At 32.4% G+C, this 19658-nt stretch overlaps 1 protein-coding gene and 1 pseudogene across 1 annotated transcript; both read right to left on the bottom strand.

The window, feature by feature from the left end:
* Positions 1 to 5555: 5555 nt before the first annotated feature.
* Positions 5556 to 17426, bottom strand: LOC143236245 (sodium- and chloride-dependent GABA transporter 1-like). The gene is made up of 11 exons (XM_076474522.1): positions 17293 to 17426; positions 14926 to 15058; positions 14216 to 14350; positions 13369 to 13472; positions 13047 to 13177; positions 12646 to 12758; positions 9524 to 9655; positions 8614 to 8716; positions 7461 to 7561; positions 5928 to 6098; positions 5556 to 5603 (listed from the first exon to the last, which is right to left on the bottom strand). The coding sequence occupies exons 1-11, from the start codon at positions 17424 to 17426 to the stop codon at positions 5556 to 5558; spliced, it is 1305 nt and encodes a 434-aa protein (XP_076330637.1).
* Positions 17427 to 17609: 183 nt separating this feature from the next.
* Positions 17610 to 19213, bottom strand: LOC143236244 (sodium- and chloride-dependent GABA transporter 1 pseudogene; annotated as a pseudogene).
* Between the last annotated feature and the right edge of the window lie 445 nt (positions 19214 to 19658).

Below are 19658 nucleotides of genomic sequence, written 5' to 3'. Positions count from 1 at the left end.
TAATTAGGCTTGAAGAAAATAAGATAATTCTACTTTATTTTCCTATTGAAATTTGAGATTTATATCTAGAAGTTAGACGTATATAATAAATAAATATATTGTGAGCTTAGGATCAAAATATTTTTAATTTTCGTTTTTTTGAAATTCGCACAAAGCTACTCGAGGGCTATCTGTGCTAGCCGTCCCTAATTTAGTAGTGTAAGACTAGAGGGAAGGCAGCTAGTCATCACCACCCACCGCCAACTCTTGGGCTACTCTTTTACCAACGAAAAGTGGGATTGACCGTCACATTATAACGCCCCCACGGCTGGGAGGGCGAGCATGTTTAGCGCGACTCGGATGCGAACCCGCGACCCTCAGATTCCGAGTGCATGCCTTATCGCGCTCGGCCATGCCAGGCCTTTCATTTTCGAGAAAGGAACTTCAGAAATCGATCTCAAATTGAAGTTACTTGCTCTATCAGACAGTAAGACGTTTAGGGTCAGTAATATGATTATGTACTAAAAAAAGACCTATTGTTACAAATATGATCATATAATAAAGGTAGATCTAGTTTTAGGAATATGATCATCAGCTAAAGGAAAATCCAGTGTTAGCAATACGATCATGTACTACAGGAAGACCTAGTGTTAGTAATATGATCATGAACTATGGATAGATCTACTCAATTATCATATCACTAACACTAGAGTAAGAACTAGTCAAGGTTCATATTACTAACACTAGTTCTTACTTTAGTACATGATCATATTTTTAACATTAGTAACATTATTATGTACTAAAGGAGAATATAGTGTTAGTAATATCATCATCTACTGAAAGAACCTAGGGTTAGTAATATTATCACGTACTGAACATCTAGAGTTAATAATATGATCACGCACTAAAGTAAGACCTGGTTTTAGTAATATGATCATGTACCACAGGAAGATCTAGTATTAGTAATATGTTCATGTTATAAAGGAAGACCATGTGTTAGTAAAACGATTATGTACTAAAGTAAAATCTAGAGTTCGAAAAATGATCATGCAGTAAAGTAAGATCTTGTGTCAGTAATATGATCACATACTAAAGTAAGATCTAGTGATAGTAACACGATTACGTACTAAGGTAAGATCAAGTGTTAGAAATGTGATCCTGAACTAAAGGAAGACCTAATGTTAGTACCGTGATCATGTACTAAAGGAAGATTTATGTTAGTAATATGATCTCTACTAATCGAAGATATAGTGCTAAGAATATTATGATGTATTAAAGGAAACCTAATCTAAGTAATATTCCTAGCACTATACCTAATCTAAGTAATATGATAATTTAACAAAGTAAGATCTAGTGTTAAAAATACGATCATGTACTGAAGATCTAGTTTTAGTAATATGATCACGTTCTAAAGGAAGACCTGGTGTTAGTAATATGATCATGTACTAAAAAGACCTAGTGTTAGTAATATGATCATGTACTAAAAAGACCTAGTGTTAGTAATATCATAATGTACTAAAGTAAGATATAGCGTTAGTAATATGATCATGTACCAAGGAAAGATCTAGTGTTTTTTATATAATCATGAACTAAACAAATATCTAGAGTTAATAATGTTATCATGTATTAATAATATCATCATGAACTGAAGTAAGATCTAATGGTAGTAATATAATCATGTTCTAATCTAAGACCTAATTTTAGTAATATGATCATGTACTACATGAAGATCCAGTGTTATTAATATGATTATTAACTACAGTGAGATCTAGTGTTCGTAATATGATCATGTAGTAAAGATCACCTGGTCTTAGTAATATGATCATGTACTGAAGGAAGATCTTGTTTTAATAATATGATCATGAACTTAGAATAGATCTAGTGATAGTAATATAATCATGTAATAAAGGTACATCTAGTGTTACTCATATGATTATGTACTAAAGTAAGATCTAGTGTTAGCAATGTGATTATGTACTACAATAAGATTTCAATGATTATATTACTAACACTAGAGTAAGAACTCGTCAAGGATCGTATTACTAACACTAGAACTTACTTTAGTGCATGATCGTATTACTAACACCATGTGTTCCTTTTGTACATGATCATATTTTTAATCCAAAATCATCATTTATTACATGGTCATATTACTAACACTAGAACTTACTTTGGTAAATGATAATATTACTAACTCTAGATGTTACTTAGTACATGGTCATATTACTAACACTATATCTTTGTTAAGTACATGATAATGTTTCTAAAACTAGGTCTTCCTTAAGTATATGATCATATAACTAACACCTAACCTTTTTCATGTACATGATGACATTCCTAAAACTAGGTCTTCCTTTTGTTTATAATCGTATTAGTCCCACTACATCTCCATTTCATTATCATATTACTAATACGAAATCTTCTTTTCGTACGTGATAATATTATTAACGCTGTGTCTTACTTTAATACATGATGATATTACTAACACTAGATCTACTCCAGGAAATTATCATATTAGTAATTCTAGATGTTACTTTAGTACATGATCATATTACTAACACCAATAATTCCTTTAGTACATTATCATATTGCTGTCTCTAGGTCTTCCTTTAGTAAATAATGATATTTGTAGTAAGATCACGTACTAAAGAAAGCCTTGGTGTTAGTAATATGATCATGTACTAAAGGAAGATCTTGTTTTAGTAATATGATCATGAACTAAGGATAGATCTAGTGATAGTAATATAATGATGTAATAAAGGAACGCCTAGTGTTATTCATAAGATCATGTGCTAAACTGAGACCTAGTATTAGTAATAAAATCACGTACCAATGCGAGATTTTTGTCAGTCATATGATCATCTAGTAAAAAGTGTTCTTGTGTTAGTTTTATGATCATGTACTAAAGGAAGATGTAGTGTTAGTAATATGATAATGAACTAAAGTAAGATCTAGAGTTAGTAATATGATCATGCACCAAAGTAAGTTCTAGTGTTAGTAATATCAAAATGTACTAAAGGATGATCTCGTGTTGGTAATATGATCATGTAGTAAATGAAGACCTGGGGTTAGTAATATAATGATGTAGTAAAGGAAGACCTTATGTTAGTAATATAATCATGTACTAAACGAAAAACTAGTGTTAGTTATATTACCATGTATCAAAGTTAGTAATATCATCATGAACTAAAGATCTAGTCTTAGTAATATAATAATGTACTAAAGAGAAACCAATGTGTCAGTGACATGACATCTAATGTTTGTGATATGATCATGTATTAATATAAGATGCAGTGTTATTAATAAGATCACGTACTAATGAAAGACCTACTGTTACCAAGATGATCACGTACTAAAGGAAGTTCTAATGTTAATAACACGATCATTTACTAAATGAAGATGTATTGTTAGTAATATGATCATGAACTAACGTAAGATCTAGGGTTAATAATATGATCATTTAGTGAGGACGACCTAGTGTTAGTAATATGATCACGTACTAGAGTATGATTTATTGTGATAAGTCACGTACCAAAGGAAGACCTAGTATTAGTGATATGATCATGTGTTAAAGGATGATCTAGTGTTAGTGATATGATCATGTAGTATAGGAAGACCTAGAGTTAAAATATGATAATGTACTAAAGGAATATCCAATGTTAATAATAAAATCTTGTACTAAAGATCTAGTGCTAGCAACATCATAAGGTACAAAAGGAACATCTGGTGTTAGTAATATGATCATGTACAAAAGAAAGATCAAGTATTAGTAAAATGATCATGAAGTAAAGTAAGATCTAGTATTGGTAATATCATCATGAACTAAAGAAAGACCTTGTGTTAGTAATATCATCATGTAATAAAGGAAGACGTAATACGGTCATGTATTAAAGGAAGAACTAGAGTTAGTAATATCATCAAGTACTAAAGGAAGACCAGGTGTAAGTAATATGATAATGTACTAGAATAAAATCTAGTGTTACTAGTTTGATCATGTACTAAAGGAAGACCTAGGGTTAATAAGGTGATCATGCACTAAAGTGAGACACATTGTTAGTAATATGATCATGACCTATACTAAGATACAGATATAGTGTGAGTAATATGATCATGAACTAAAGTAAGATCTGGTGTAAGTAGTGTGATCACGTATTGAAGATCTATAGTTAGAAATATCATCATGTTCTAAAGAAAGAATTAGTGTTACTAAAATGATCATGTACTAAAGAAATATATTGTGTTAAAATATGATCAAGTTCTATAGATCTAGTCTTACTAATATAATCACGTACTAAAGGAAGATCTAGCGATCGTAACATGATCATGTACTAATGAAAAAACGTGTTAATAATACGATCACGTACTAAAGGAGACCTGTTAGTAATATGATCACGTACTAAAGGAAACCTTCTGTAAGTAATATGACCATCAAATAAAGGAAGATATGGTGGTAGTAATATGATCATTAACTAAAGAAGTCCTGATGTAGTAATATGATCTTGTACTAAAGAAAAATCTTGTTTCAGTTATATGATCATGAACTAAGGTAAGATCTGGTGTTAGTAAAATGATAATGTACTAAAGGAAGACCTAAGGTTAAAAATATGATCATGTTCTCAAAGAATATCAAATATTATGAATGTGATCATGTACTAGAGGAAGATCTAGAGTTAGTAAAATGATCATGTGGGAAATTAAGACCGAGTGTTTGTAATATGATCATGCACTAAAGGAAGATCTAGTGTTCGCAATATAGTCAGGTACTAAAGATCTATTGTTAATAATATGGTCACGTGCTAAAGGAAGATCTAGCGTTGGAAATATGACCACGCACTAAAGGAATACCTTGTGTTGGTGATACGATCATGTAGTAAAGGTAGATGTGGTGTTAGTAATATGATCAAGTACTAAAGAAAGATCTGGTATTAGTAATGTGATGATGTACTAAAGAAAGACCAGGTGTGGGTAATATGATCATGTATTGAAGGATTCTCTAGTGTTAGTAATATAATTATGTAATAAAGGATGATATAGTGTTAGTAATATGATGATGCACTAATGTAAGAACTAGTGTAGTAATACGATGGTCTACTAAAGGAAGCCTAGTGTTAAAATACGATTATGTACTAAAAGAAAATCTAGATTTAGTAATATAATCATGTACTGAAAGAAGACCTGGTGTTAGTAATATTGTCATTTTCTAAAGGAAAATCTAGTGTTAGTAATATAATCATGAATTAATGGAAGACCAAGTGTTAGTAATATAATCATGAATTAATGGAAGACCTAGTGTTAAAAATATTATCATATACCAAACAAAGATCAAGTGTTAGTAATAAGATCACGTACTAAAGAAGGATCTAGTCACTAGATCAATTATACGTTGACAATCCAAGAAATACTTCACATTTAAATGTTAAAAAGTCTATGAATCTAGTGTTAGTAATATGATCACATAGACTTTTTAACATTTAAATGTGAAGTATTTCTTGGATTGTCAACGTATTATTTCCAATGTTTGACAGTTGATTCGTTTGAGTTTTGGGAAGCTTGAAATCTTCACCAAGTGCCTTTGTTTATTTCTTGGAAGGTCGAAGTGTAGGAGTTATGCCAGCAATCAGCCGCTGAAATGAAAAAAAACAAAACGAATTCAATAGTTGAGGTATAACTTCCTAATCTGAATATTAACCTCATTTATCATCATAAATATTATACCTGGAAATATTAACATAAATGATATTTATACGTAAAGAAACTGGTGTATTTTAGTAATATCTTGTTGAAATAAGTGTTGAAACTCTACTACAATATGATCATGTACTAAAGGAGGATCTAGTGTTAGTAATATGATTATGTACTGAAGGAAAACATGATAATAAGTTTCAGTATAAATAATTTATCAATAATATTTAAAATTTTACTTTTGATAAAGACGAAAAGCAACTCACGTCCTTAAGCGAACCTGGTGTTACCAGCATAAAATGAAAAGCATATAACGGAATCCATAACATTGAAGCCAGGGCTATCCCCCAGCCTAAGACTTCTCCCCACCAAGGATAAACGTAAGTCTCTGCATACACCAAAGGCTTGTATCTCATAACTGAAAACAGGAATATTCCCTAAAGGAAATATGTATTTAGAATTAGAAAAAAAAAACATTCTCTGGTTCTCTGAATGAAACTGAAATAAAATTGAAAATCATTTGTGTGTATATATATATATATATTAGCTGCTAAAGATAAGGTATTTATTTATATGATTTTGATACTGTGAGAAATGTAACTGAGTTAACATAATGCCAGTTTTATCGAGTAAGTGAGAAAAATGATCTGTTATCACAATTAACATATAGTATTCTCACTTGCTGAATGTTCAAGGTTCATTTCGTTACTTACAGTGAACAAATGTACAAATCCAGGTCCTCCATTATCCTTAAATACTTTTATAACTCCACCATAGGTGAGGGTCAATACAGTTTACCGCAACTGAGATATGGCGTGGCTGTTTATGTCAACGTCAGTGGCCGAAATAAATAATACTATTATGCAATCTGTTGTGCTGAAATACAGCTAGTTCTCAATATCAGAGGTGGCGATTGAGGCTCATGAAATGTTTCGCCACCTATTGAATGACACCTCAAACAAAAATCAATAAAAAATTCACACTTCGGGTTTGGTTTGGTTTGAGTTTCGTGCAAAGCTACATGAGGTGTATATGCGCTAGCCGTCCCTAATTTAGCAGTGACTACAGGGAAGGCAGCTAGTCATCATCACCCTCCTCCAACTCGTGAGCTTCTCTTTTACGAACGAATAATGGAATTGACCGTTACATTATAACGTCCCCACGACTGAAAGGACGAACATATTTGGTGTGACGGGAATTCGAACCCACGACCCTCAGATTACGAGTCGATTGTCTTAACCACCTGATCGTATCGGGCCTACATTTTGTGTATTCAAGATTTAAACAATTATAAAAATAATTGTGGTATGTGTAGCCATCATTTCTTTATCACATAATTATAAATAAAAGTACTGTGTGCTCAACATGAACAGGACTTTCAGTATGTCAAGATCCTGATTATATACTTATTGATAAATGTTTTAAATGTAATACTAAAATTGCGGTTGTTGAAACTAAATTTAATTTTCAATGAATGGTGCCATCTTTAACACATAAAACATTAATGTTTATATCAGAATTGTGTCTTTTGAACCCTGAAAGGTGCCACAAACAAACTCCGATATCAGAGTTGAATTCAACAATCATAGAAATCTATCCTTAAATTTCCATTATTTCAGTTGGAATTTCAGTCGAATTTCGTCCTCTTCTTCTTGGAAAGGAGTCTGTGGCATTTAGGTGAGGACGTTTCTTGAGACCAAACCCGAACTCACCATTAACATACCAATAATCGCGTGCTGATATAATCCACTAATTTCAATGTTATACTGTTATTGGTAATATAGGGGTATCAAACTTACCAAACAAATGGCTGGAGAGACAAAAACCCAGGTAGCGAGGAAGTACCAGTTAGGCCGATATCCTGTCATCTCTTCAATGTTGCTAGACAACCTTTTTACACCTGAAATAATTTATTGTTATTAATATTTTAACAAATTTATTGTTTTACTGGTTTTCTCACGTAAAAAAACCACTTGACATAAAACTTGAATTAAATCAAATCTACAAATTAAAAGTGTATTTGTTAATTAATAGTTCAAAGTTTATAATGAAAACAACTGAAAATCCCACAAAAGATTAAAAACAAGAAAGGCCCCTGGTGGTTAGGGCGCTCGACTCGTAAACTGAGGGTTGTGGATCCGAATCCCCGTCAAACGAAACATGCTCGCCCTTTAAGCCATGAAGGCATTATAAAGTGATGATTAATCCCACCATTCGTTGGAAAAAGAGTATCCCAAGAGTTGACGGCGAGTGGTGACACCTAGCTGCCTTCTCTCTAATCTTATACTACTATATTAGTGATGCTAGCGCAGACAGTCCTTATGTAACCTTCGCAAATTTAAAAAACAAAACAAAAGGTAAGAAGATAATTTAAAGGATGAATAGCGAATCTGATCCTTTGTGGTGATGAAGTTAAAAAAAAAACTAGAAAAAGTGAAGCGAAGAAAAAATTAAGTTGTTAAAAGCTATTGGCTTTTGAGTACAATAATACAAGGATTAAATGTAATGAATAATTAACTATCATCTCTAAAGTGAAACTTGAGTAAGACACAATCTTCTACGGTTAACTTGAGAATAATATATCATCATCTTTAGGGGAGAGCTTGCACATAGTACAACAGCACATTCTAGAGTTAATTTCAAAATAATATATCATCATCTTGGATATAGCATATCAGCACATTCTAGGGTTAACTTGAGAATAATACAACAACATATTTTAAGGGTAACTTGCATATAGTACAACAGCATGTTCTAGGGTTAACCTGCATATAATAAGATACCACCCTTCAAGATTAACTTGTTTATTGTACAACAGCTCCTCCTAGGATAAACATACGTAAAATACATCATCACATTCTACGGAACAGAATAACAACATATAAATAAACAGATATATAAGAAGTGGGAAGTGACGTAAGAAATAATGCAGGACATGAATTTGAAACTTACCATAAACCCATGTAATAGCTATAGTTTGAAAGAATACAATGAAGAGTAGAGTCATTCCACTCGCAGAATAACAATCCATTATTTGAAATAGGTACATGCCCCCCTGAAAAGTAAAAAGATTATTTTAGTGACTAATACAATCAGTTTAAAGAAATCCAATCAGAATTATTTATTAACAGTTTCGTTTTTATTAAATATATTTCATTACAAGTTACAGTTTTCATATTCTAGATACAAGATAACACCATGGTAAAGCCACAGAAATAAACAGATATATCAGAAGTGGAACGTTACTGAATAAATATAATAGTATTGGGAGTTGTGCTTATGGTAAGTTTTATTTATTACGTCATTTTTTACAGTGAAGAAGATTTGTTTTAGACTACCCACCCAATATTAGACATCATGCACTACACACCCAACATAAGTCTTCATGCATTACACATTATCATGAGACATCATGCACTACACATCATCATGAGACATCATGCATTACACATCATCATTAGACATCATGCGATACACATCATCATTAGATCACGTACTACACACCCAACATCAGACATCATGCACTACACATCATCATTAGACATTACATACTAAACACTAAACATTTGACATCATGTGCTACACATCATCATTAGACGTCATGTACTACAGACCAATCATTACATAACAAACTGAGATAGTTATAGATATCTTTCTACAGGAACTAACATCTCACTCTACAGCAGTACCTTACTGTTATCATCATTGACGCCATTAATTATGACGCCATTACTGAAGACATCTTGGATAAGATGACGGCTTGAGGAACTTTTTTTTTTTGACGGACAAATGAAACATCTACCATAATGATATCTTCCTTTTACTCGTTTATTGATTTTTTTTTTAATATTATGGAACATACCTTAGTGACCATTGGTAGGCTTAACATGTATAAGATGATAACAATTACTACGGTAAAAACTCCTCTTCGCGGTCTCAAAAGAGATGGCCATTCGTCTACGATCCCTGTGATGAAAGTTTCCATGGTGCAGAACTGAAAAACAAAAACTGTCCAATATCAGTACACATGTTGTCATAACATACAGATCAAAGTAACTTAATAACATAGTTAGACACATCTATATAAATTGTATATGTACATGCTAACCAAAATCTTAAGATCAATGAACAAAAAAGAGAAAATATGCATTTTACGTTGTTAGACTCAACCACATATTTGAGTAGAGCTTCGATAAAAGACAATAAGAAAAGGGAAAATAAAAATAAAAAACCTTTTTAGCATTTAATAGGAAAAATGTGAACACTATGAAATTAGCCTAAATACTAGTTGATCAAAAGTTTAAGACCGTACTGAAATGAAGCGTTAATCGGTAAACACGAAACGAAATTTAGTCATTTGTGTTCAAGCATTACTATTGTCAACATCTTCCACTCGCATCACCTGTGTAACATTGGGTACAAACATGCCAAAGGCAAAAAAGGTGACAGAGTTTGAACGTGGCAGCATTCTCGAACTGCAAAATTAAGGTATCTCTCAACATGCCATCGCTGGTGAGACTGGGCGTAGTAAAACTGCTGTTGCAAATTTCTCAAAAGATCCTGAGGAATATGGAACGAGAATTTCAAGTAGTCAGCCCCAAAATATTTCGCCGGCGTTGAGTAGGAGGATTCGACGGGTTGTCCGGCAAGACAACAGCCAATCGTCGAACCAGATTAAGGCCCTTACGGACACAGAATGCAGCTCAAGAACAATAAGACGGCATCTACGAGAGAAAGGCTTTAAAAAATCGTAAACGTTTTCAAAGGCCACGCCTCCTTCCACACCACGAAACAGCTCAGTTAAACTTTGCTGAGAAGCACCAAACTTGGGCGTAGAAATGTGGAAGAAAGTTTTGTTTTCCGATGAGAAAAAAGTTAACCTGGACGGTCCAGATGGCTTACAACGTTACTGGCACGATAAGGATATCACACCGGAGAAAGTTTCTACACGACACAGTGGAGGAGGTTCCATCATGATCTGAAGTGCTTTCTCCTTCCATGGAACAATAGAACTCAGATTATTCAGGGGCGTCAAACACCAGCTGGCTACATTAGCATGTTGGCGAGAGCATCCTTATTGACTGAAGGTTCCCGCTTGTGTGGAAATACCTGGATCTTTCAGCAAAACAACGCTGCAATCCACAATGCCCGCAGGACAAAGGACTTTTTCATGGCGAATAACGTGATTCTTTTGGACCATCCAGCGTGTTCGCCCGAACTGAGCCCCATTGAAAATGTTTGGGGGGTAGATGGCAAGGAAAATCTATAGAAATGGACGTCAATTTCAAACAGTGCATGATATTCGTCAAGCCATCTTCACCACTTGGAATAATATACCAGCCAGCCTTCTGCGAAATCTTATATCGACCATGCCAAAGCAAATGTTTGATGGCCGTACAACTCACTGATGAGACCTCTTATTGGGCATTTCCTACCCTGTTTAAGACTTCTTTTTGGTATGGTCTTAAACTTTTGACCAGCTAGTATTTAGGCTAATTTCATAGTGTTCACATTTTCCCTATTAAATGCTAAAACGTTTTTTTTTATTTTCTCTTTCCTTATTTTCATCTTTCGAAGCTCTACTCAAACAAGTGGTTGAGTTTAACAATGCAAAATGCAAATTTGTTTATGTTCATTGGCCTTAAGATTTTGGCCAGCAGTGTGTATATATTTAGTGAATTAATGTTTTATATAATAAAGTTTCAAACACACGTGTTATTATTTAGTTTGAAAACGTAATACTTCATCTTGCGTGAGAGAACGTTTTAAGTTATAAGTTTCTGAAATAGAAGTTTATCTCTATGGATCACTGAAGAATGTTACTTTGAAATTTCTTGCATATTGAAATATTTAACCAGCGATAAACAGTTAAACAATATGTGGTTTCGCATCCATTGTTTGATTTGTTAGATATAAAATAGAACATAATGTAAACTCATGTGACGTGCAGCAACAAGTATATGTGCCACACAACAAACATGTGTTAGAGGTCGCAGTTGAAACACACAACAATCTGAAACTAGGACTAGAATAACGTGGTGAGATTTGTCGCAGGTATCAACCACGTAACTCATTAGTGACATATGTAACAACTTACAAACATATGTAGCAACTGCAAGAGATATTAACCATGTAGCTGATATAGTTCATTACTGTGACATGTGGCACATAACTAAAAAATGTAACACGTAACAACCATGTAACTTGTTACTAATATATGTAACACGATAGGAAAACTTAGGAGGTATCCATCGCGTAGATGATATCTGTTATATGTAGCAAGTTACATACAATTGTAGGATGTAGCATACACACGTATTAACAATTGTATTGTAACTCGACACATGACTTGCAACCAAATATTTGATAGGGCAGAGGAGGAAATAAAATATATGATATTAGCAACACACCAGAAGGGTTAGTTTTGTTAAACTGAAAAATTATATGTTACATGCACACCAGGAAATAATATATGGGAGTCATGGAGTAAAACAGTTCGTAGCTTCTACCGTTAGCTCATGTTGCTACTCAGGTGTCAGTGTAATTAATGACAATGATATCCTTTCATTTCATCAACTACAAGTTTTACAAATTTCACGTACTAGCCTTACGTTCATTGAGGGATTGGCAGAATTTCTAAATCCCAAAAAACAGTCGCAACTTGCTAATTGTTTTCCCCATACCTATCGGTTCTCTCGTATATCTTTTGTTCTTTGTTGAAATGTGTAATTGGGTAAAATGTAACGGCCGTACTAAATAACACCCCCACGTTAACGTTACTCACGTTTTTATACTGCTGAAATTGTTTATTTCACTTTCAAGGAGATTCCATACGTTGAACCACGCACAAGACGTTAAAACTCCCACCAAGCAAACGATAAGAGAAACGTATAAATTTGAAACAAAAACGAAAAGACAGTGTTTAATCTCTGAATATTTCACAATGTTGACGTACATTAACACATAAACATATTATCTGCTCACCTGACTATTTATGCCCAGGACTACCAGCATGAAGAAGAATACAGTTGCCCATAGAGGTGAATTATGCAACTGTGAAACAACTTCAGAGTAGGTGATGAATGCCAACCCTGGACCTGAAGAAAATACACCATGTTAGATTATATCTAAACAAGGACCGTGTTTGTACTCTGAAAATAACACAGCAGGTCACTGTCTGATAATACTTAGTGTATATTAAGATGTTCATACACTGTAACTTAACAATAGATGTTTCATTTTAAATGTTTTAGAACCAAGATTAAAAAAAAATATATTAATAAAGTTTGTTCTGAAATATTCTGTTACACGTTGATTTTGTACAGAAACAAAATTTTTAGTGTTTATATAAACAACTGAAGCACTAGAAGACTGAATTATCTTACCGGACTTTACAACGTCAGCAACTTCAGTCCCGTCACCTTTCAAGTAGGCCATGTGTCCGAGGACGGAAAATACAACGCTACCAGCAAATATGCTGGTAGCAGGGTTAACAAGACAAAGAATATATCCGTCTCTAGAAATAAAGATAGAGAAACAATAATGAATGTGTGCAAAGTGTACAATAATATCCATGGAAACAGAAACACTGAAAGAATAACGAATACAGAGTATAGAGAATTATTACATTGAACATTTTTGTGCAAATCATTGTTAAATAATTAAATTAAAACATAAGAAAACATTTCTTAAAAGTTTGTTTGTTACCGGAAGAAGTTGTGGCTAAACTTGTTGTAACTTCCAAGAGTTACGACAGAACCGAAACCAACACCAAAGGTGAAAAACACTTGCGTTCCTGCTGTCACCCAGACCTAATAACATTAATACAATAAATTAACTGATTACAAAGAGTTCACTTCTTTAAATTTAACACTAATTTAGTTTAGTTTCGTTTTGAGTAAAGAATTATTAACTAGTATTAAAGCTTGATAGCAAATAAACGAAAAAAAAATCGCTTGACAGTTACTGATTAACAATGACACTGTTTTCACTAAAGACGTAAACTATAGTTACATTAGATGGGAAGTTTTATTTGTTGCCCAGCCTGGTTGTTAGTGTTTGTCTTCAGCGTCAGGGGCATTAAAATGTACGGTTTATCCCACTATTCGTTGGTAAAAGAATATGCCATTGGTTCTGTCCAACAACCTTTAACATCTAACATTAATATTTACTGGTGTTTATATCGTATATGAATGTAATAATGATAACATTGGTATATTAATATAATAACAATAACACTTAAATCTCAATATAGTAACAATAACATTCAAATCTCGATATAATAACAATAACATTTATATATGAATATAATGACAATAACATTTATATATGAATGTAATAACAAATACATTTATATATGAATGTAATAGCAATAACATTTATATATGAATATAATGACAATAACATTTATATATGAATGTAATAGCAATAACATTTATATATGAATACAATAACAATAACATTAGTATATGAATATAATAACAATAACATTAGTATATGAATATAATAACAATAACATTAGTATATGAATGTAATAACAATATCATAAACGAACCTTGGGATCCAAAAGTTTGTCAAATTGTGGACTAATGTAAAAAAGTAGTCCATCTCCAGCGCCCTCTAACGTCACTCCACGAATAAAAAGAACGATTAGAATGACGTATGGAGTGACTGCTGACACCTCAATAATCTGCAAACAATGAACAAATAATAAAGTAAAACAGTCCGAAGATATGAAATAATTAATGCCAGAAACATTAAAGATTATTGGATTAAATAAAAGGTGATGTTTTCTTATGATTACTGTAATTGTGTTTTATGTCGTTAGGTGATGTTTTCTTATAATTACTGTAATGGTGTTTTATGTCGTTAGGTGATGTTTTCTTATGATTACTAAAATGGTGTTTTATGTCATTAGGTGATGTTTCCTTATGATTACTGTAATGGTTTTTGTTACTATGTGATCTGTTCTTGTAATTACTGTAATGGTGTTTTATGTCATTAGATGATCTCTCCTTATGATTACTGTAATGGTGTTTGATGTCATTAGATGATGTTTCCTTATGATTACTGTAATGGCGTTTGATGTCATTAGGTGATCTTTCCTTGTGATTACTGTAATGTTTTTTGTTACTATGTGATCTGTTCTTGTAATTACTATAATGGTGTTTTGTGTCATTAGGTGATGTTTCCTTATGGTTACTGTAACACTGTTTTATGCAATCTTTCCTTTCTTTCCAAGTTTTATTTTAGTTTAAATCTTACCTTGCCACTTCTCAGTAGACCTTTCCAGATGACGAAATAAACCACAAACCAGGCAAGTAACAAAAACAAACTCAGTTCTATGTTCACACCTCCCAGGTCATGTAATCCCGAAGTAATTTGTAATGTTCGACGCCTTCAAAAGAGTAATAAATACTGTTTTATTGAAATGTACTATTGAACCAACTTCAGTTAGGGTTTCAAAATTTTTAATTTTTGAGTATTAAATGATAAAACTGTCTACTATGGTATTGTAAGTACCTTTCAAGCCAATAATAGAAACAAGGAAGGTTATTTAAAAACCGATTATACCTAGAAATATATGTCCTAAAATTTATCTTACAAGATTAACAATAACAAGGTTAACTGGGTAAAATTCTCGTAAGGTACATGGTGCACCATAAACTGGCGCATAAGGTGTCCATTATTATTACAGTCATTGTTAGTTAAGCCTATTCCTAGATATAGCTGCAGAAAGCATCATCTGTTTTGAACAGAATTTTGCACACTAATCTCATATTGTGAAAAGGAAGAGAAACAAATGCAATGGTAGTTTGTGAGAATAGTGACTCAGGTACTACATGCAAAATAATTTTGAAACACTATTTCTAAACTTCCCTAATTAAAACATGTGTATCTGGAGGAAGTGTGCTTCCCCTGGAACAATTACCTTTTTACGTATAATGACTTTGAATGATGTTTTTGTATTTTTAACCAACTTCTACAAAATATACGTATAACAAACATTATAACAGAATTATAATTAAACAGTTATTTTGAATTATCAATCTTATTTCTCAACCATGAGTCACAACAAATAATGTAAGTGGCCATTGCATTATTTTATCAGACAAAATCCAGACACTGATGTCAGACTAGTCAGCAGGTATGTAAAATCATTTAAGGGTTAAAATTTGAGTGCTTACAAACGTAATATCTCAACTCCTACTGCCTTTCATAGGGCTGCAGCCAACTGTGAGAAGACAGTTACGCTTAATTTTCAGATACAACCTTAAAAGCATCCTAAAAATTCTAAAAGTTGAAACTTCCAACCTCCACTCTTTTACTTAAAAAATGATATTAAACAAAATTTAATCAAATTTAAAATTAAACTTTTTATAGAAAGATGTTTGAATTCAAAATTTAACAATTATTTTACAAATATTTAAATTTTCTATCATTTATATAAAAAACAACTTCTATTATTATTAATTTTAGCTGTTAACATATCTGTTAAAAGAAGTATCTTACATTCTCATACAAATTATCAAAAGTAATCATATTTTTCATATTTTTACCTCTAACTTTGTCATTGTTAAGCACAAAGATACACATTGAGATATCTGTTTCTTGCATTATAAGTCTGCAGACAAACCGTTATGCCACTAGGAAGCCACCTTTACTTCTTTTTTTTTCACTATTACAAGTATTTATTTCAATTGAAATTCTAATACAAATAATTTTATTTAAAAATCAGTAGTTTTGTTTTGAAAATCATTGTATAATTCATAAGAATAAGGAGTTTTTCTTCAAAATATTTTCCTTTTTTTATTAGTAGATTTACATTGTATAATTTTCTGAGATAGTTATTTTGACGTTAGTTTGTTGTTGTTTTTTTAATTTCGCATAAAGCTACTCGAGGGCTATTTGTGCTAGCCGTCCCTAATTTAGCAGTGTAAGGCTAGAGGGAAGGCAACTAGTAATCACTACCCACCGCCAACTCTTGGGCTACTCTTTTACCAACGAATAGTGCGATTGACCGTTACATCATAACGCCCCCACGGCTGGGAGGGCGAGTATGTTTAGCGCGACCCGCAGATTACGAGTCGCATGCCTTACGTGCTCGGCCATGCCGACGATAGTAAATGAATGTTTGTTAATGGAATTTATTTCAATAGAATTGGGAAGATCTTTATTACTCTGAGATTTACCTAGATTGAAACTTAAATGTAAAGGATTAGTTGTTTGTTCTACATACTTAAACCACATATATTATAAGTTAATAAATAAATTATATTATCATTTTACATCGTGGTATATCTTAAAATAAATGTTGAAAATCCACTGTGGCTGGACAAGTTAAACATTTTGGACTATCGACAATATATTTTTCATAAATTAAAGTAGAAAAATATAAATTACTGGTAAACAGTTAACTGGACTAAAAACCAGTGTACAAATGTGGAAAATAAATAAATAATAACATTATGTTGATAGAAAATAGTTATTTAATTGTACTCCCATTGTAATATATATATGTATATATATATACATAGAAAACAATATTTTGAGAACACTAGATCCAAATACGACTTTTATTTATTGATCGAAAATAAAAGATTCATCTGAAAAATAAAAAATTAAACCTACTCCCAGAATTCGGTTACAGGTGATTTTGCTTCGGTGGCTGTAATATTGAGATTCGTGATGTTGGTTCCCTCTTTCATACAGTATTGTGTGTTCCACCAATTACCACACGATTCCCAAGGCAGTGGTGACGTCATTGAGGAAAAGAAGTAGAATGTAGTCCAAGCTATTATCACCACGTGGTAGATATTATAAAGACAAACGATGGTCATTGAAGCAAAGCCAATTCCTAGTGAAAGTGTAGATTACATAATGTAAGAACTGTTGACATATTTGAGACACAAGTATGAGTTATATATATCCGGAAAAGGTGAAAAATACTAAGGCATTAGAAGTAAACAACAATAGCTACCTTTAAAGATAGGAACTAAATTCCAGACCCCGATACCACCAACGCTGAGGTACTGACCAATGGCCACTTCCAGGAAGAATAAAGGAGCAGCACACAAGACTAAACAGATGAGGTAGGGAAACAAAAATGCCCCTAAATATCAAACAACAACATATAATCCATTAGAACCATCGATTTAACATTTAGTAAGGTAAAGGTTTCATGTATATTATGTTGGATTAAACCACAAGACACATACCTCCACCATTTTCATAACACAAGTATGGAAATCGCCATACGTTTCCAAGACCGACAGCGTAGTTTATAGAACTTAAAACAAAGTCCAGTTTTCCTTCCCATTCCCAACGTTCTGGTTCTTTCTCCTTATCTGGACTTGTTAAAGACTGGTTCATTTCATCAGGTATTGTGATCACTACCGACTGGTTCATTTCATCGGGTATTGTGATCATTTCCACTCCATTTTCTACACTGACGGTTTCTGATGTTTCATTTTCAGGAGATATGTTATCCAAAGACGTAACTTTAACACAAGCAAATGCTGTAGAAAACAAAATACACTGTCAAGACATATATGTATATATATATATAGTTGAAAAAGCATACAGTTATATACATGTATAGTTGAAGCGATGAAGAAATAAATACACCTCAGAAAACCAGTAAAATAAATTTGTTTAAATGTTCTGTTTCATTTAATCCATTAGACACAACTTCTATGTGCACCCACACCCTAAATTGTATCATTTAAAACCATTTTCATGTGCACATATACACAATAATTCATCTAGGAAGACATTAATTCAGTACAATCAAATGCATTATGTAACTGTACGTTCCAAGAGATGTCACTTATGTATATTTACGTTTTATTCAAGTAGATCAATTTTTAAGTTTCGTTTGTTAAAATTTTTATATTTTAAACTGCCACAATTTCTTCTTTGTTTATATAGTTTTCTAAATTTCTTAAACAAACTTTCAAGCATAAAAAACCTAGAAATGAAATTCAGAAAGATAATATTAAATCTGACAATATATTTAACAAAATAATTCCAACATTGCAAAGTCGTTGTTATCCTTATGTACATTTATTAAAGCCAGGATTGGTCAGAAATTAGGATTTCTCTTCGTTTTGCACTTTATTGGTTGATTTTCTGTTCACCCTTTGATTTAATAAAGCAGTAAGTAAAAACCATGAACAGTAGAGTAGAAAGGTGTTTTCTGTTGTTTGTTGTTCGGTTGCTGTGTGAAGTTCATGTCCCGTGCTTCAAACGTCCACTATTTTCCTAAGTTAGTTAATATAGTAGTCCTAATATATTCTTAAGTGAGATTTGAAAGTGAAAAAACTCTGCCCCGTAGCAATTTTTATTTCCTTGATGTCATGACAGGTCTGTTAAAGAAAAGTTACCAAAACCTGAAGGTCGTTTTGTCGGTCAGTTCTGTTTGTGTCTCAATAAAACGTACATTACAAATCTTACTCCAGTTTCCTTATTTTTATAAACATCAGTCACTTAAAAACTTCTTAGTGTTAAATGAAAAAATTAGTTACTTACGATGCGATGGTGACTTCCGCATTTTAAAATAACAATATCCAGTCGCCTAAGATGTAATTTTCACCTTCAACTGTTATAACAACAACAAAAAACAACATTTACTTATGATTTGATAGTACCTTCCATATGTTAGAATATCAATAGTTAGACGCTTAAGGTGTAGTGTTCACTTCCAACCGTCATAACAACAACAAAAAAACAAAACATTTACTTATGATTTGATTGTACCTTCCATATGTTAGGATATCAATAGGTAGTCGCTTAAGGTGTAGTGTTCACTTCTAACCGTTATAACAACAACAACAACAAAACAACATTTACTTATGATTTGATTGTACCTTCCATATGTTAGAATATCAATAGGTAGTCGTATAAGGTGTAGTGTTCACTTCTAACCGTTATAACAACAACAACAACAAAACAACATTTACTTATGATTTTATTGTACCTTCCATATGTTAGAATAT

The sequence above is a fragment of the Tachypleus tridentatus genome, chromosome 13 (assembly GCF_004210375.1).
Source record: "Tachypleus tridentatus isolate NWPU-2018 chromosome 13, ASM421037v1, whole genome shotgun sequence".
Lineage (NCBI taxonomy): Eukaryota > Metazoa > Arthropoda > Merostomata > Xiphosura > Limulidae > Tachypleus > Tachypleus tridentatus.
Note: the sequence above shows the minus strand (reverse complement) of the source record. Positions and strands in the feature narration are given on the sequence as shown.

Excerpts from the sequence above, each read along its gene's own strand:
- LOC143236245 (XM_076474522.1), bottom strand. The coding sequence starts at position 17,426 with ATGACGTCACCACTGCCTTGGGAATCGTGTGGTAATTGGTGGAACACA. Across the intron at positions 13,178-13,368 it reads TTTAGCCACAACTTCTTCCG|AGACGGATATATTCTTTGTC; the intron begins GTAACAAACAAA and ends CTTTATTTCTAG. Across the intron at positions 9,656-12,645 it reads TCCTGGGCATAAATAGTCAG|TTCTGCACCATGGAAACTTT; the intron begins GTGAGCAGATAA and ends TTTGTTTTTCAG.